The sequence below is a fragment of the Nerophis lumbriciformis genome, linkage group LG27, assembly GCF_033978685.3.
Source record: "Nerophis lumbriciformis linkage group LG27, RoL_Nlum_v2.1, whole genome shotgun sequence".
NCBI classification, from domain to species: Eukaryota; Metazoa; Chordata; class Actinopteri; order Syngnathiformes; family Syngnathidae; genus Nerophis; species Nerophis lumbriciformis.
In genome coordinates this window covers 11,061,859-11,082,157 of record NC_084574.2, presented here as the reverse complement: position 1 = coordinate 11,082,157, position 20,299 = coordinate 11,061,859, and the positions used below count along the sequence as shown (strand labels likewise).

Here is a 20,299-nt window from a genome sequence, read left to right as displayed (position 1 = left end):
CAACCAGGGTGAGCCCCACCCCTTTCGTGAGCGCACTGCGCGCGGAGTGACCCCTGTTACGCGCCCCCGGCAACAGGGGTGGCGGGCAGGTAAGCTGCGCGGGCGGAGCGCGCGGAGTGACCCCTGTTACGAGCCCCCGGCCACGGGGGTGGCGGGCAGGTAAGCTGCTTACCTGCTGCTCGTGACGCCGGCCGTGGCGAAGGCGGACGAGGCGGGGTGTCGGTGCGGTGTGACCCTGGACGTGCGTCGGGCCCTTCTCGCGGATCGCCTCAGCTACGGCTCCCGGTGGGGCCCTCTCAAGGGAAGGGGCCTCGGTCCCGGACCCCAGCGAGGCGTCCCTTCTCCGCTCCGTAAAAGTGTCCATCTCTTTTCTTTTTTTTTCTTCTGTTGTGGCATGCTGCAGGTGCCTGCTCGTTTTTCGTATGTGGGTAACAACATTTAACTATGTATATATATTTCCGAATTGGTTTAACTGCCACCCGCCTGAATCTATTTAAAATCTAATTTTTTTCTATTTCAACCACCCGACCCGACCCGCGGATAAAATCTAATTTTTTTTAATTTCATCCGCCCGATCCGCGGATAATCCGCGGACTCCGCGGTTGTGCCCGCAAACCGCGCATCTCTAATATATATATATATAACATCCGGACACGGAACATTTTCTTTACATTCATGTTGCACTAAAACAATTGTCGTTGTGTTGCTGAGGCTTCAATTATTGTTCACTACAATTGTTGTATTGATTCATGGTGGTTCATCACTAACGGAGGTTAGGAGAATTTATCAATAGTTGCAGTGTCGCCATTTTAGGATATTTTTTTAAATTGTGAGCCATGTATTATGTATCACAATGGAAGGAAAGGAACCTTTGTCCATGGGGCGGAAAATTGTCTTTACAAGATCCACGATAGCTCAGTCGTTTACACAACTCGCTCTCAATTATTGGCTCTGGGTTTGAATCCCAGTTCGGTCGATTGGTATTCAGTTGTGCTTCACCTCCGTTGTAGTTTAACTGAGACATGGTTCCCGAATTATATTTGTCATTGATGCCCGGAATCTCCTCTCAAGAAGACACAGGATGGCTGAGTGGTTAAAACCGTTGCCTCCCCAACAACTGCTACTGGGTTCGAATCCCAGTAGGACTGATAGGTAACTTACAAAACTCTAGTCGGAAGAGTTAGTGTTTTATCGCATCTCTTTGATAGTTTACAGAGACAGGGTCCCAATGTATTAAGGCAAATTGGCCCGAAATCTGACATTAAAAACCACAAGGATAGCTGAGTGGTTAACACTGGTAACTGTGAACCAAGGAGAACTGGGTACGAATCCCGTTCAGGTTACAATGCTCCAGTCAAAAGAGTGAGTGTTTTGTTTCACCTCCATTGTAGTTTACTGAGACAGGTTCTCATTTAAATATGTCATTTGGGCCCGAAATATGCTCTTCAACTGATCAAGGATAGCTGAGTGGTTAAACAGCTAGCTCTCAATCAAAGGGAACTAGGTTCAAATCCAAGTCATGGTCGAGCGGTGACTAGGAAAGCTCCAGCTGGGGCAGTTACTGTTTTATATCATAGTTTACTAGGACAGGTTATGTCATTAGGGCCCGAAAACAGTGAAATGGCAGACAAAGAATAGCTGAGTGGTTAAGGCAGCTAGCTCTCACTCAAATGGGATTGGTTTCAAATCCACGTCATGTCATGCAGTGACTAGGAAAGCTCCAACTGGAGGAGTTACTGTTTTATATCATAGTTTACTAGGACAGGTTATGTCATTGGGGCCCGAAAACTCTTAATTGGTAGACCAAGGATAGCTGAGTGGTTAAAGCAGCTAACTCCCAATAAAAGGATACTAGGTTCAAATCCAAGTCATGGTCGAGCAGTGACTAGGAAAGCTCCAGCTGTGGGAGTTACTGTTTTATATCATAATTTTCTGAGACAGCTTCTCAAATAAATATGTCATTGGGGCGCGAAATCTTTCCTCAAGAAGACCAAGAATAGCTGAATGGTAAAACAGCTAGCTCCCAATCAAAGGGTCCTGGGTTCAATCCCAGTCAGGTCGATCGGCTTGCCAAGCACACGAATGCAGGAGTGGGGACGCCGGACAATGTGGGGGTGATTCACCTCCCCCACACAGAGTAAAGCTAAGTGGTAGTTGGTTAATTAACTTATAGTTAAAAAGGTGTACGTATATATGGTGGTGAAATCTATCAAAATTAGGGTGGTCCCAAAAAGGAGGGATTTTTCAAATTGACTGTGTGTCGCTTTTAAAAGTGCGACCCCCTTGGCCAAAATTAATTTTAAAAAATGTATATAGAGACATACTGTAATAACATTAAGTAAATTATATAATAATAACAAAAAACTTTTTGTTTTACTAAAAGCAGTCTCTCACAATGTGTCGACTTTTTTCTTATAAAATTGGGAACAATTTCTCATATTCTCTCTGTTTCTGTAATATTGCAATGCTTTAATGCCAAATGGTGACAGTTGTCATATAAAATTCTGACTTATCACAATACTGCCAATTTTGTTGTTGTTCTTATTTGAGACACTCGTGATTTAGGGCTATATAAGTAAACTTTGATTGATTGATTGTAAAATAGTGAACTTTTTTGAGTAGAATTCTCACAATTTTGACAAGTAAAATTCCGATTATTATAATATTGCCGACATTCTTAAGTTTTCTTATAATACTGACGTTTGTCGATTAAAATTACGACTCTTTTCATAAAATTGCCAAAATTTTAGGCTTTTCTTGTAAAATTGCGACTGTTATTGACTAAAATTCCAACTTTTATCATAATATTGCACAAATGTTCAGTTTTTCTTGTAAAATTTTGACTTGCGTTGAGTAAAATTCCGATTATTATAATATTGCCAAAATGTTTAGGTTTTGTTAAAAAACGGACTTTTGTCGAGTAAAATTACGACTCTTTTAATAAAATTGCCAAAATGTTGGGCTTTTCTTGTAAAATTGCGACTGTTATTGACTAAAATTCCAACTTTTATCATAATATTGCACAAATGTTCAGTTTTTCTTGTAAAATGTTGACTTGCGTTGAGTAAAATTCCGATTATTATAATATTGCCAAAATGTTTAGGTTTTGTTAAAAAACGGACTTTTGTCGAGTAAAATTACGACTCTTTTAATAAAATTGCCAAAATGTTGGGCTTTTCTTGTAAAATTGCGACTGTTATTGACTAAAATTCCAACTTTTATCATAATATTGCACAAATGTTCAGTTTTTCTTGTAAAATGTTGACTTGCGTTGAGTAAAATTCCGATTATTATTATAATATTGCCAAAATGTTCAAGTTTTCTTAAAAATCTGACTTGTCGAGTAAAATTACGACTCTTTTAATAAAATTGCCAAAATGTTATTAGGCTTTTCTTGTAAAATTGCGACTGTTATTGACTAAAATTCCAACTTTTATCATAATATTGCACAAATGTTCAGTTTTTCTTGTAAAATGTTGACTTGCGTTGAGTAAAGTTACGACTTTTATCATAATACTAGAGGTAGGTGTTTTTCGGCGGTCTCAGGAAGGTAACAAATACAAGAGTGTGTGTGTGTGTGTGTGTGTGGAAGGGGGAGGACGATGAAGGGCCCTGAGGGTGGATGGTGGCAGTGATGGAGGGGGTAGTGAGGGAGGGTGAGGGGGGAATGTCGCCCATCTCATTAGCTCCACCTTACAGCGTTATGTAACCAGAGTGTGTGTGTGTGTGTGTGTGTGTGTGTGCACTCAAACAAGAAGAAGAATCTACAGTACAGTACTACAAACAATACAGTAAAGTATTTCATCATCTCACAACTAAACCAAATCACAGACTTCATTATTTCCAGAAGATAAACGATCATTTAGAAGTGATTATTCTCCAAAAACCAGCACAGCTCCTGTCATAGAAAATATTTCTGAGTGGTGTTTGTGCAGTAGATGCTTAAAAACAGCATTTTTCTTGTCATGAGATCCTTCAAAAGTAGTCATGTTGAAGATCTCTGACTGGCAGTTGGTTTAAAGATGATTCCTGAACACGGCACAACATTTGTGGATCTCCAGCTAGGTGTTGTTGTCATCATATCCACAAAAACTGCAGAGCACCCTCATCTTGAAAAGATTATACTTCAGGCGTGTGACTTGAACTCAATGGTAAATGGTAAATGGGTTATACGTGTATAGCGATTTTCTACCGCCAAGGTACTCAAAGCGCTTTGACACTATTTCCACATTCACCCATTCACACACTGATGGCGGGAGCTGCCATGCACCCATCAGGAGCAAGGGTGAAGTGTCTTGCTCAAGGACACAACGGACGTGGTGAGGTTGGTGGAAGCTGGGGATCAAACCAGGAATCCTCACGTTGCTGGCACAGCCGCACGTCGTTTCCCCTCAATGAAAAAGACTGAAAACAAGTGAATGTTGTTGTGTTGTCACTTATTAGTTTAATAGTACCCCGCCTACCACCCGAATGCAACTGGGATAGGCTCCAGCGACCCCAAAAGGGATAAGCGGTAAAAAAATGGATGGATGGACGGAATACACCAAGAAAGCTTATTGTCTTTTTCTGCCTTTTATTCCCGCTCTTAATCTTAAAATCTTAATTCCCTCAATCTCGTTACCTTGCGTAATGACAATAAAGCTGATTCTGATTATTTCTTCCACCTCCTGGTGTCCAACACACCTTCTGGAGGAAAGTTCTGTGGTCAGATGAAACAAAAATTTAGCTGTTTGGCCACAATACCCAGCAATATGTTTGGAGGAGAAAAGGTGAGGCCTTTAATCCCAGGAACACTATGCCTACCGTCAAGCATGGTGGTGGTAGTATTATGCTCTGGGCCTGTTTTGCTGCCAATGGAACTGGTGCTTTACAGAGAGTAAATGGGACAATGAAAAAGGAGGATTACCTCCAAATTCTTCAGGACAAGCTAAAATCATCAGCCCGGAGGTTGGGTCTTGGGCGCAGTTGGGTGTTCCAACAGGACAATGACCCCAAGCACATGTCAAAAGTGGTAAAAGAATGGCTAAATCAGGCTAGAATTAAAGTTTTAGAATGGCCTTCCCAAAGTCCTGACTTAACCGTGTGGACAATGCTGAAGAAACAAGTCCATGTCAGAAAAACAACACATTTAGCTGAACCGCACTAATTTTATCAAGAGGAGTGGTAAAAAATTCAAGCAGAAGCTTGTGGATGGCTACCAAAAGCGCCTTATTGCAGTGAAACTTGCCAAGGGACATGTAAGCAAATATTAACATTGCTGTATGTATACTTTTGACCCAGCACATTTGCTCACATTTTCAGTAGACCCATAATAAATTCTTAAAAGAACCAAACTTCATGAATGTTTTTTGTGGCCAACAAGTATGTGCGCCAATCACTCTATCACAAAAAAATAAAAGTGGTAGAAATGACTGGAAACTCAAGACAGCCATGACATTATGTTCTTTACAAGTGTATGTAAACTTTTGACCGCGACTGTACATACGTACACACACATGCATACATATAGATACATATACATGTATATGCATACATGCATGTACAGTCGCGATCAACAGTTTACATACACTTGTAAAGAACATAATGTCAGTTTCCAATCATTTCTACAACTCTTATTGTCAGGTTCAAACACTGATGAAATCTATTAAACAGACAAGAAGCAAGGAATTAAACAGAGACAGAATTCAATTTAGCTCATTGAGGAGAAACGTCTGGGCTTTATTTGGACTTTCCCTGATTACATGGCAACAGCTGTTTCTAAAAGGAAGGGGGGTCGTAAACAGCCGTCGCCTTTGGTTACAAAACAGGGGGGGGTCAGGTCCCGCTTCCTCTACGCTTTGTAGATCTCGGGTCAAGACGAAATCTTTCTGTGGATTACAATAGATTAAAGAAACCGACACCTTCATGTCGCTTCCCATCCTACACAGAGGAGTTTTACAAGCCTTTTGATTGGTAAGATCAAAGGCAGCTTTTGTCTGCTCGCCGGGAACTCATGGAAACACAAAGTTTTGTGATAACTTAGATACAATTATTCGGACACTTATTTTTTGTGACATACTTGTTGGTCACAAAAAACATTCATGAATTCGGTTCTTTTCATGAATTTATTATGGGTCTACTGAAAATGCGAGCAAATGTGCTGGGTCAAAAGTATACATACAGCAATGTTAATATTTGTTTACATGTCCCTTGGCAAGTTTCACTGCAATAAGGCGCTTTTGGTAGCCATCCACAAGCTTCTGCTTGAATTTTTGACCACTCCTCTTGACAAAAATGTATGATTTTAGGTTGTCCTGAAGAATTTGGAGGTAATCTTCCTTTTTCAGTTGTTCAATTGTGGCCAAACAGCTCAATTTGTCTTTCATCTGACCACAGAACTTTCCTCCAGAAGGTCTTATCTTTGTCCATGTGGTGTCAGATGAAACAAAAATGGAGCCGTTTGTGGAATCAGTTCCAGGATTTCATTCATACGGGAAAAGTTAGAAATGTGTCCGGGATAGCGCCACCTAGGCGGACACAGGTGTCTGCATGAGCCCCTGTCGCTCAGGTCCTGGAAGTGCAGTTTGAAAAAGGACCGGGGAAAAGAGGGGAAAAACACCATAATTGTGTCCCAAAATAGCTCACTTTGACTCGGACACATTCCCTGTGATTTCAGCCTGTCGAGACATGGTGCACCTACTAACGTGATGGTGGTGTTTTGGTCGACCAGGAAAAAAACGACAAAATCGAGAGAAGGTAAAAAGTAGGTGAAAAGTTAAGCCTCTCTCGTTTTTGTACTTAGAAAAAATCCCAGTCAAAAAATAATGCCACAATGCCCAGCAATATGTTTGGAGGAGAAAAGGTGAGGCCTTTAATGCCAGGAACACCATATCTACCGTCAAGCATGGTGGTGGTTGTATTATGCTCTGGGCCTGTTTTGCTGTCAATGGAACTGCTGCTTTACAGAGAGTAAATGGGACAATGAAAAAGGAGGATTACCTCCAAATTCTTCAGGACAAGCTAAAATCATCAGTCCTAAATAGTTGTTGGTTATTTTTTATTGTTTTTTTGAAAATTATGAATCGATTTAGAATCAGGATGAATACGATTCATGATTCGGATGTGAATCCATTTTTTGAGCACCCTTACTGTATGATCTGAAAACTCCTATTCAATAAAATGTGATTTTTTTCTTCTTTTCTTAAGAAATTGAGGAAACATGTGAAGAGTAACAAAATTCAATAATATGTGATTTTTTTCTTTTCTTAAGGAATTGAGGAAACATGTGAAGAGTAACAAAATTCAATAAAATGTGATTTTTTTTTTCTTTTCTTAAGGAATTGAGGAAACATGTGAAGAGTAACAAAATTCAATAAAATTTTATTTTTGTTCTTTTCTTAAGGAATTGAGGAAACATGTGAAGAGTAACAAAATTCAATAAAATTAGATTTTTTTTCTTTTCTTAAGGAATTGAGGAAACGTGAAGAGTAACAAAGACATTTTATTTACCATTGGTCAAGAGGTGGCTCTGTACTGTAGGTATAAAAAAATGAACTCACGGTCCTTTAGAAACACCACAAATCAACACTTCTTAAATTATTATTGCAACCGCCGGTGAAAACATAGAAAACATCCGACACATCTCGAGTGAATTGTCGACGGTGCGAGTGACATGCTCAAAACATTCCACCCCCCCAACGTATAGAACCTTGTGAAATAAACTTGGTAGGAATTCTCCTCATCCAAACACAAACAACAAAATGTAAAATACTGTATTTTATGAGCTGGTTTACAATTAAAATCATTCACCATTGGTATTGAAACATGAAAAATAAAACTTGTTAAATCAAACATTTTGCGGGAGTGTCTCATCGGTCTGCTCGGGAAGGAACAGAGTTTAAAATACATTACACGAACGCAACTAATCATTTTACAACAAATATGCTCGGCTCCAATATTGATAATAAAAAAAATCTCAATAGAAGTGGATCTCTGCTGATCTTCTGGTTCCGTATCGAGAAAGCATGATTGGATTGGAAAAGGAGTGCACGGACGACAAAACCAGATCTTATTCGGAATCCAAAATTGTTAGCAGCTCAGAATAAACAGGTGCTGTGCTGATGTATCACTCTGGTGTATTTTTGGGAAACGATGAAGATCCGACAGAAGAACTAACACTCAGAGTAGTTTTCAGGACTATAGATTAGACAACAAAAGATGTATCACTTTGTTGTGGTTTTTGCAAACACAAAACTAAACCACATAACGGGCTTCGCTCGCAGGTTTCCGGACTCGACAAAAGACTCACAGTATCACATCGTTCTAGATTTTGCAAATGAAAGCTGTATCCCCGTGTTATAAAGTTTTTGCGACCAACAGAAGATGGACCACACTTGGTAGTTTCTCAGGATTATAGATTACAATAATGTGATGCATCTTTTATTGTGTAGTTTTAAAAAAAAAATAGAAATAATCTGACAAAATATGAATCATTCTTGTAGTTTGTGTCTCTACAGAGTACGTAAAAAAAAAAATGTAGTGTTGTACGTTACATTACCACCCACAAGAAGATGCACCACACTTATTGCACATTTCAGGACTACAGATTACTCAACAAAAATACTTGGTTGAAGTTTTTGCTTATGGGGATATTCCGGTAAAAAGAAGCATCACCTTCGTAGTTAGTGAGACTACAGATTACCCAACAAAAATCATTTGTCGTAGTTTTTTCAAATGAAAGATGTATCGATGTGTAGTTTTTGCGACTACAGATGACCCAACAGAAGATGCATCACATTGTCGTAAAGGTGTACTCTTTTACTTTACGTGTTTACAAACAAAGAGATCGCTCATGAGAAGATGGACCACTCTTGCTGTACATTTCAGGACTACATATTACCCCCCACAAAAAAATTATTTGCCGTAGTTTTTAGGAATCGAGATATTCCGATGAAAGCAACTACAGATTACTTTTTGCAAATGGAAATAGTCCGATAAAAGTTTTGGTAGTTTGTGCGACTTACAGATCACGGAGCAAAAATACTTTGTTGTAGCTTTTGCGATAAAAGTCTTGTAGTTTTTGCGACTACAGATGACCCAGCAGAAGATGGACCCCGTTTGTAGTTTTTCGGGAGTGTAGTATTCACAATAAAAGATGCATCACATTGTCGTAAAGGTGTACTCTTTTACTTTACATGTTTACAAACAAAGAGATCGCCCACGAGAAGATGGGCCGCTCTTGCTGTACATTTCAGGACTACAAATTACCCCCCACGAAAAAATTATTTGCCGTAGTTTTTAGAAATCGAGATATTCCCATGAAAGCAACTACAGATTAGTTTTTGCAAATGGAGATAGTCCGATAAAAGTTTTGGTAGTTTGTGCGACTTACAGATCACGGAGCAAAAATACTTTGTTGTAGCTTATGCGATAAAAGTCTTGTAGTTTTTGCGACTACAGATGACCCAGCAGAAGATGGACCCCGTTTGTAGTTTTTCGGGAGTGTAGTTACACAATAAAAGATGCATCACATTGTCGTAATTTTGTAGTTTGTGTGACAAGAGTACCCCACTCCAAAAAAAAAAGGTGTACTCTTTTACTTTACGTTTTTACAAACAAAGAGATCACCCATGAGAAGATGGACCACTCTTGCTGTACATTTCAGGACTACAGATTACCACCTAAATAAATACTTTGGCGTAGTTTTCAGAAATCGAGATATTCCGATGAAAGTAGCTACAGATTAGTTTTTGCACATTGAGATAGTCCGATAAAAGTCTTGTAGTTTGTGCGACCTACAGATCACGCAGCAAAAATACGTTGTAGCCTTTGCGAATGCAGCTTTTCCAATAGAAGTCCTTAGTTTTTGCGACTACAGGTGACCTAGCAGAAGATGGATAATGTTTGTAGTTTTTCGGGAGTGTAGATTATACAATAAAAGATGCATCACATTGTTGTGATTTTATGCAAATAAGGATAATCCGAAAATTTTTGTAAGAGTGTACCACACTCCAAAAAAAATGATTTACTGTTTCACTTTACGTTTTTACAAACAAAGAGATTGCCCACGAGAAGATGGACCACTCTTGCTGTACATTTCAGGACTACAGATTACCACCTAAATAAATACTTTGGCGTAGTTTTCAGAAATCGAGATATTCCGATGAAAGTAGCTACAGATTAGTTTTTGCACATTGAGATAGTCCGATAAAAGTCTTGTAGTTTCTGCGACCTACAGATCGCGCAGCCAAAATACTTTGTTGTAGCTTTTGCGAATGCAGCTTTTCCGATAAAAGTCCTTCGTTTTTGCGACTTCAGGTGACCTAGCAGAAGATGGATAACGTTTGTAGTTTTTCGGGAGTGTAGATTATACAATAAAAGATGCATCACATTGTTGTGATTTTATGCAAATAAGGATAATCCGAAAATTTTTGTATGAGAGTACCACACTCCAAAAAAAATTATTTACTGTTTTACTTTACGTTTTTACAAACAAAGAGATTGCCCACGAGAAGATGGACCACTCTTGCTGTACATTTCAGGACTACAGATTACCACCTAAATAAATACTTTGGCGTAGTTTTCAGAAATCGAGATATTCCGATGAAAGTAACTACAGATTAGTTTTTGCACATTGAGATAGTCCGATAAAAGTCTTGTAGTTTGTGCGACCTACAGATCACGCAGACAAAATACTTTGTTGTAGCTTTTGCGAATGCAGCTTTTCCGATAAAAGTCCTTAGTTTTTGCGACTACAGGTGACCTAGCAGAAGATGGAGCACGTTTGTAGTTTTTCGGGAGTGTAGATTATACAATAAAAGATGCATCACATTGTTGTGATTTTATGCAAATAAGGATAATCCGAACATTTTTGTATGAGAGTACCACACTCCAAAAAAAATGATTTACTGTTTCACTTTACGTTTTTACAAACAAAAAGATTGCCCGCCAGATGATGGACCACGCTCCCTGTGAATTTCAAGACTACAGATTACCCCCCAAAAATACTTTAAATCGAGATATTTCAATGAAAGCAACTGCAGATTAGTTTTTGCACATGGAGATAGTCCGATAAATCTTGTAGTTTGTGCCACCTACAGATCACACAGCAAAAATACTTTGTAGTTTTCGCAAATGCAGATATTCCGATAAAAGTCTTGTAGTTTGTGCGAGTACAGATTACACACAAAAAATAAAAGATGCATCACTCTTTGTAGTCCCTGCGACAACAGATTACGCGAGAAAAAGACGCGTCATTGTGTCCTAGATTTTTTGCATCACTATGTTGCGCTTGTCGCGAACAGAGATCATCGAGCGCAGGATGTGCCACTCGGTCACATTCTCGCAATAGCAGGAGGACACAAAAGGTCATCTTTGGCATGCTCTTCAAAATGAACAAAAGTGTAACTGCTGATCTTTGACATTGGCATCGATCGGGAGACGGTTGCCCGCGAGCCACCTTTTTATAGCGAAAAACTACGCTGGTGTTGTGAATTAAAGCTATAGCCCGGCCCCCTCGTTACGAAGCCTGGTCAGACATTCAAAGTGATGCGCAGCAGAACCACGAAAGGTGCTTTGTAGTGAGAAATTAGCAGTGGGAGAGAACAGCTGGTGATTTATGGCCATTCATACACTCGGGGATCTCTGCTCCAAAAGGCCCATGCTGTGGGAGGGGCTTACCATGGATACCATGTATAAGTGGGGGGGCAGCCAAAAGACGCGACCTGGGTTTTACAGCAGTGCGGAGGAATAAAACCCCATGTGGTTTCCTCGACGACAGCAAGCATGCATAGGATAAAAGTAGGTGCGGTTCATATCAAGTCCACAAACATTCTGGTGAACAAGGCTGGGTGGTGACCACAAAGGCACGTGCACATCGTTGTAATAACAGTAATAATCTTTGTCTGCATCGGGGGTCTACAGCATCTCCACATAGTTCTCAGGGATGAGGCCCCGTTTGCCCTGCAGTTCCCCTTCCAGCCAGCCCGGCTCTCTGGACGGGGTTACTGCAGAAGGAGAGGGGCAGCACCAGGTGGTGGTGGGTATTGAGAAGGGCGGGGGGTGGGGTAAGGTAGGAGAAAGCACAGGAACTGAAGTGAGCACGAGCAACTCGGCGTGTGATGCTTCCGACTACACGCGGCAGTATTTTACAAACCCCTCACGTTTCAGCAAGCAGTTTTATTCACAGTATACACGTACAGGCTAAAAGTTTGGACACACCTCATTTCAATGCGTTTTCTTTATTTTCATGACTATTTACATTGTAGATTGTCACATCAAAACTAAAAGTATAGATGTTCTAGCTACTGACCAAGAGTCAACATTCGTGAAAAAATGGAAGTAAAAATAAACCCTTTATTTTTATTTGGTCCACAGACAATTATTCAACTCTCTCATCTACTACTCTACTTTTAGTTGGCAAAATCCTTATTGGAACCAAAGTGTGCCCAAACATCTGACACGGAATTCCTTTTGGGTAGGGATGTGCCAATTCATTGGCCACCGATTAGTTTCGGACAATTTTCTTAAAAAAGGATGTTATCGCCATTGCCGAATAATACCTTTAAATGGCGATCCCCTCAATCTACTATACAGGTGAAACTCAAAAAATTTAAATATCGTAGAATATTTGTTTATACCAGCATTTAGATTTACAAGGTAAAACTAATATATGACATAGGCTCATAATAGGGGTGTAACGGTACACAAACATTTCGGTTCGGTACGTACCTCGGTTTAGAGGTTACGCTTCGGTTCATTTTCGGTACAGTAAGAAAACAACAAAATATACATTTTTGGGTTATTTATTTACCAAATTTGCAAAATCTTCCACCAAAAATATTTTTCTTTGTGGAATATTTGATGTGAAGTAATGGGAACCTTGGATAGGTCAATAATTCATAATAACATTGATTTTGATTCAATACTATGTTTTGAGCAATGACAGTTTGAAAGAAAAAAAAACAGCTTTGTTTTAGAAGTCAACATTGCAACTTTTTCTAAATTACATTTCACCTTTAAGCTTTTTTATTTCACTTTTGTTATGTTTTTGTTTATTTTAATAGTATATTTAGAATGGGCCGTGGGCCTTTAAAACATTAGCTGTGGGCCGCAAATGGCCTCCGGGGCACACTTTTGACACCCCTGCTATGGATAATAAAAAATTAAATGTGATAAATCTATGGATAAAAAGCAGAGCCTGGCGACGCATGCGCGTTTATCATAACTCTCTTTCTCTCTCTGTCTCTGCCCCTCCCTCACCAATGCTGCTGCACGCACAATTTGTTTTGTTTTTAACCCCTTCTTAACCCTGAACGTACATTGAAAATACATGCAACCCTAACTCAAAATGCCGGACATTTGAGGCATTTAAGAAACTCCGCCCTGATAGCTCCGCAAAAGAGGACATGTCCGGTGAAAACAGGACGTATGGTCAGTCATCGTAGCCCGTTAGCTGCTAGCATGCCGTGTGTTGTGCCTCGGTGTGCATTGTTTACACAACGTGCGTTACGCTACTTAATACGTCCGTGTGGAAACCTGTTCGGTACACCTCCGAACCGAAACGGTTCAATACAAATACACGTACCGTTACGCCCCTAGCTCATAACATGCAATTTATGATATTTCAAGCTTTCTTATATAATTTTGATGATTATGACTTCCAGCTGAGAAAAACAGACTTGAAAATCTCAGAACATTTAAAAAACTATGAGCCATTATCATGAACAATGTAAGAAGTAAAGGCTTGACATATCTCACATTAGATGTAAGGAGTTTATACCACACATTAGTTTCACTTTAGAAGTTTTGGTACCGGCTAACTATGTACAGTACAGGCCAAACATTTGGACACACCTTCTCATTAAACGTGTTTTCTTTATATTCATGACTATTTACATTGTAGATTGTCACATCAAAACTATGAATGAACACATGTGGAGTTATGTACTTAACAAAAAAAGGTGAAATAACTGAAAACATGTTTTATATTCTAGTTTCTTCAAAATAGCCACACTTTGACTTAGACTTCCTTTTAATGTCATTCAAATTTGAACTTTGCAGTACAGATAAGAACGAAATTTCGTGGCATTAGCTCATGGTAGTGCAGGATAAAAGAGCAATAAGGTGCAGATATAAATAAAGAGATTACTTTGCACACTCTTGGCATTCTCTCCATGAGCTTCAATAGGTTAGTCACCTGAAATGGTTTGCAGAGAATGCCAAGAGTGTGCAAAGCAGTAATCAGAACAAAGGGTGGCTATTTTGAAGATACTAGAATATAAAACATGTTTTCAGTGATTTCACCTTTTTTTGTTAAGTACATAACTCCACATGTCATCATAGTTTTGATGTGACAATCTACAATGTAAATAGTCATGAAAATAAAGAAAACACATAGAATGAGAAGGTGTGTCCAAACTTTTGGCCTGTACTGTATCTTCTAAAGAGACAGCGCTAAAGAAAAAATATTGGACGGTACATGTTGGAATGAACCTTAATGAACCGTGGCTTCCTAGTTCCGTTAGCACTCATGCAGCTCCGGATCAGCACAATCATGCGTTGACTCATTTTCAGTGGAAAGAAAATCTATGCTGTCATACAAGCTGTACACTGACTACCTTAAAAACAATGTGATACAAATGCTTGCTAAAATGTGAGGGCTGAAGTGACTTTTAATGTACACGACATCAATGATGTGTGGAGAGCCGTTTTGGGTGCGTTGTGGACAACAAGTGAAGGAAACATTGCATACAAATATTTAATAAACAGCTGGTGTCTGACTTAAGATATTAAGAATTATTACAAATAAAATAGGCATTTTTAAATTGGTATCCACTAAACGCACATGACACAATACCAGTCAAAAGTTTAGGCATATTTTCATACTACTGAATGAGAAAGTCTGTTTAAACCTTCGAATGAAGGGAAATATCTAATTTTGTGCAATTTTCATATGATTTTTTTTTGCTAAGCATCATCAGGAATCATACATGCTTGTATTATTTTGTAGTGTGGAATGTTACAAAAAGGCTTTATCAAGTCAAATGAGTCAAACAGAGAACACTGTTAGGTATGAAAAACACAAACCTATTACTGTTAACCATCTGGAATTAAATTATGTCGTCATTAAAAAAGTGGAGTTTTAAATTTGTTTTTCGGCGACATCTAGTGGCCATAATAACTCATTAAATTAAGCATATGACCAAGTGAGTTGAACAATGCGGACCCGTTTGTTCCTGGATACTTTCTAATAGGTTTCTGCCTTGGAGACTATGTATTTGTAATTAATATGCAACTATAAATATTTGATACTGTTTTTTAATTAAGTGTTTTTACATTCCCTTATCGTTCAATTATGACACTTATTACTTATGCCTAGCTTGTGTGCTATAATGTGTTTAGTTGTTGTGTAGCTGCTAACTCCTGGTAGTCTACATCTTATCATGTTTACCATTTGTAAATGCCTTCAGTATATAACAAGAAAAGAGCAACTTTGTGTGCTTATTAGAGGACAAGCTGCATGTATCGGAGGTATTATATTGGAGATTTTAGATGCAAGAAGATATAATCCGATAATTATTTCTTGCAGATAGCGGATCGATATCAATATCGGAAAATAATTATGCCCACTGAGCCACTTCCTATCGTCTAATTGTGATATCGCAACGTTACCTGAGAACAAACTACATTTGTTCAATAAGATTTTAAATATACACTATGCAAGTATTTTATCAAAACTATTACTTAACCTTTGCTTCTTCAAAGCGGGTTAAAGTTCCTCCCTTCCACCAGTCTTTCGTTTTATCTCTCTTTCTGATTGCCGATCAGATTGGGAGTTCGTTTTTCCTCCCGATCCAATATGCCGTGCGGCCCTCGGTATCGGGTGATAACACTTACCGGCATTGAAAATTGCGCCGACCTGGAAGGAGAGCTCCGAGTCGTGCTCGGCCTCGCACGGAAACACTGCCTTGGCTTTCCTGCCGCTGACACTGAAAAATGGAGGCAATCAGTGAGCAGGCTTCTTGGTTTTATGTGTCCAGTCTTGAATTTTAAGGCTGGATTTACACTACCGATATAAGGCAGCGTTAACTTCTGGGCGAGACTAAAACATGTAAAAAAGCTACAGTGGTACCTCAGTTTTCGTAGGCCCTATTTTAATATGATTCGGTCAATTTTCGACGGCCAATCATTGCATGTCACAAACTAGTCTGCTAAATAGAGCTACCCAACTAAAAATCCCACAGGTTGATAACTCAAAGTGTCAGAATAATTGTATCTAAGTTATCACAAAACTTTGTGTTTCAATGAGTTACAGGCGAGCAGACAAAAGCTGTTTTTGATCTTTCCAATCAAAAGGCTTGTAAAACTCCACTGTGTAGGATGGGAAGCGACATGAGGGTGTCAGTTTCTTTGCTGTATTGTAATCCACAAGAAGATTTTGTCTTGACCCGAGATCTACAAAGTGGAGAGGAAGCAGGGCCTGACCCCCCTACAGGCACCTTTATCTTTGAACTGTTTTGTGATAAGGGCGATGGGTGTTTACGACCTCCCTCCCTTAGAAACAGCTGTTGCCATGTAATCAGGGAAAGTCCAAAAGAGGCGGCGTACAAACTTTCGTCAGAGCGTGGGGCGACACTGTGCAAGGGTACAGTGTCTACACGTTTCTCCTCAATTGAGCTAAATTGAATTCTGTCTCTGTTTAATTCCTTGCTTCTTGTCTTGTTTAATAGATGTCATCAGTGTTTGAACCTGACACAAAGTAAGCCACCAAGGGGCCAAAGAAAGTTGATAATGAAAGTGAAAAAAACATTTAATTAAAAAAAATGAAGTCTTAGCTATGTATTAAAATACCACTACACCTCCTCCCCTCTGCATTTCACTTTCTTCCCCAAAAAGGATCTTTAATTAAGGTAAAAGTGATGTTTAATGTTCATTCATCCCTTTCATGTTATTTTTATGTATTTGAAATTGTTGTCTGCATGTAAAACTATAATCATTTTCTATCGAATGTGTTTTTTCCTTATATTTTTAGTGTTCAGAATAGGGCTGCAACTAACGATTAATTTGATAATCGATTAATCTGTCGATTATTACTTCGATTAGTCGATTAATAATCAGATAAAAGAGACAACTACATTTCTATCCTTTCCAGTATTTTATTGAAAAAAACAGCATAATGGCAGCATACTGGCACCATACTTATTTTGAATATTGTTTCTCAGCTGTTTGTACATGTTGCAGTTTATAAATAAAGGTTTATAAAAAATAATAATAATAAAAAAATTTAAAAGATACAAAAATTTAAAAGATCCAACGAATCAATGACTAAATTAATCGCCAACTATTTTTATAATCGATTTTAATCGATTTAAACGATTAGTTGTTGCAGCCCTAGTTCAGAACATAACTGGATTTGCATTATTTCTACCAGGACAAATTGTGTCAGTTTTCATACGATTCTGACCCTTTGGAACCGATTAACGAAAAATGAGGCAGCACCTGGTGCGGTTCACTTAACACTAACACCGAGCTTTTGTAACATTTCACATGATGTAACTTAAATATTCTAAAAATAAAATGCTGTCTATTGGGTATAAAAACAAGACCATTTCTACTATAAGTTTGGGACCTCACTATGGTTCCTTTAATTTGACACAATGCGAGTTTGCCTAATTAATAATCTCCAAACGCAACAAAAAAAGGTAAGGTATATCCACGCTAACCTAACCGTGGACGGTGTCACAGAATTGGCCAATGAAACAAAATCCGCTGTTAAACGCAGTATATCACAGAAATTGACATAAATGTGACTGAAATAGAGTCATTGTGAGGAACGTTTGGGAAAATAATGTGTCCGGTAGCGCTCGTTCATCCCCGAAACACGTCCAAAACTAAACAATGTCGAGACGGCCACTTATAAAAGCGACTAAACTAAGAAGCGAAAGCTCGCAGGAACAATCCATACACCCGTAACACATCTCATCTGCTTGTGTGGTTATGAACGACATCATGGATGTAAGATAAATGGACAAACAGGACAGCAGCTGCAAATTGCGAGGCTCAAGTCGTCACAAACACGTCAAGGTCAGAACAGTAGCACACTTCCCCCCTTCACAATAACAGCGCTGTGCGCAACATCCGGTCAGACTCCGCAAACAAAATTAAGTTTTCAAAAAAGTACCCCACATGCGCATAATGCACTTATTGATATATTTATACAAGTATTATGCTTTCCCTTAATATATTGTCAAAATTGTCCAAAGATGTATTGCACTAATAAGTGTGAGGATTTTTGAATCGTATTAAGTTTTATTCATGGCACAAAAAGCACACACTCTATGGTGGTAAAATAGGTGTAAATAAACTGAATTTGATGTTTTTATTATATTGCTATTTTTTGTCAGAATAATTGTATGCAAGTTATCACAAAACTTTCTGTTCCCATGGGTTACCGGCAAGGAGACAAAAGCTGTCTTTGATCTTACCAAGCAAAAGGCTTGTAAAACTCCACTGTGTACGATGGGAAGAGACATGAAGGTGTCGGTTTCTTTGATCCGCTGTGATCCACAGGAAGATCTTATCTTGACCCGAGATCTACAAAGCGGAGAGGAAGCAGGACCTGACGCAAGCTCCAGGCATCTTTTCTTTGAACTGTTTTGTGACCGAGTGCAATAGCTTTTTACGACCCCATCTCCCCTTAGAAACAGCTGTTGCTATGTAATCAGGGAAAGTCCAAATAAAAGAGGAGGCATAGAACTCTCTTGTCAGAGCGTGGTGGAAGACTGTACAAGAGTACAGCCCAAACGTTTCTCCTCATGAGCCAAATTGAATCCTGTCTCTGTTTAATTCCTTGCTTCTGGTCTGTTTAGTAGATGTCATCGGGGTTTGAACCTGACATTGTTATTTTACTGTATTGTTACTATTATTATTTTACTTGTTGTTTATGCGTTACTAATTAATAGCGGTTGTTCTTTTAAATGTTTAGTTTTAAATGTGAGTTTTGCTGGTACTATAAATAATCACATTCATGAATATTCGTGTTGTGAATCGTGGTTTAAACGACAAAATAATCTGGATTATTATTTTTGTAAGAATCGTCCAGCCCTAGTTCAGACCTAACCAAACAAGACCTGCTACAGTAATAGAACAAACACATTGGAATTCCTGCACCGGGCAGGCAAACATCAAGTGTTGAAAATAATTAAAAACAGAGCTGACAATTTTTCAAGTCGCCTCGCACAGAAACAAAAAGGTAAAAGAAGGCCGTTTCCTTCTTCGGGAAGATTGGGGGGAAAGAAAGGGTGTTTTACCTGCTTTTGCAAAGCGTTATCTTGAAGGCAGCAGCATTGGCAGGTAGACACTGTGCTTCAGTGTACAATATGTCAATAAATATTTCATATTCCTTTCTGCAGACAGATGAGCAATGGGAGGGAAACTGAAAAGCAACAGGCTCGCGTTCAGAGACTCGCAGCCGCTTTTTCAAACGCACTCCACATTTGTGCTCATAACATTAATGGACTGGCCTTAGCTGTTTACGGTGTTTTCCCGCTAGCATGTGAAAGCAGCTAAATTAGTTCATAATTTGGACGCGGAGCAATAAATCAGTGCGAGAATGATAAATGTGCATTTCGTGGCCTCTCATTTGGCAAGAGCGGGACCTGGCCAAGCTGCTGCATTTAAAGTAGTGCAAAGGTGAGGGGAACAGTGATGAGCACGAGCAGACGTTAGAACGAGTGTTTACCTCTCATGTGGCTTTTCTTTGTCAGGTGTGGAAACATGCTGGCCTTCTCCTAACCAGGAGGCTGCTGCAGTGGATGCTCTGCAGAAAAAAAATAGTGCATCTTAAGTTAACCTGCAGAAGATGACACTGAGTATGCAAAACAATTACAATAGAGATCAACCCGATTTCAGATAAATAAATTATTGTACGTTAATCAAATTTTTTTTTAAATTTTTGTAAAGAAACGCCACGTTTTATGCGGCCCGAACGTTGTGGTTAATTTAGTACCAAAACATCAGGAGACCTTTATTACGTGTGTCAAAGAGCAGCATTAACATTTGCATTTCAAAATAATGGAAATCTTCTGGGAAAATTGGTCAAAATATGGGATTTCTCTACATCACAATTAACTCACCATTTACTCCATTTTATATCAGTTTATTGCACGGTTTCCTCATGGGGAACCCTGGAATATTGTGAACATTTAAATAAAAACAATTCTGGGCTCCTGCACGTAGTTTATAGCTGGCTGACATAATTTCTTCCTGGATGTTACAGAAACTATGATAATGTGTGAGCTGCTGCCTGATGTTTACTTTT

General features: G+C 39.0%; 1 protein-coding gene across 5 annotated transcripts in view; it reads right to left on the bottom strand.

Annotated features, from left to right (window-relative positions):
* arhgap10 (Rho GTPase activating protein 10) overlaps window positions 1-20,299 on the bottom strand; it is a 184,494-nt gene that overhangs the window by 35,554 nt on the left and 128,641 nt on the right. For 3 of the 5 annotated variants that reach the window (XM_061922881.2, XM_061922882.2, XM_061922883.2), the window contains exons 21-23: window positions 19,721-19,798; window positions 15,877-15,968; window positions 7,741-11,984 (exon numbers count right to left, since the gene is read on the bottom strand). In XM_061922881.2, the coding sequence (XP_061778865.1) occupies window positions 11,896-11,984; window positions 15,877-15,968; window positions 19,721-19,798 (259 nt within the window). In that variant the 3' untranslated portion in view covers window positions 7,741-11,895. Of the gene's footprint in view, window positions 1-7,740; window positions 11,985-15,876; window positions 15,969-19,720; window positions 19,799-20,299 lie in introns of those variants that run through there. The other 2 variants (XM_061922886.2, XM_061922885.2) reach the window with 2 other exon arrangements.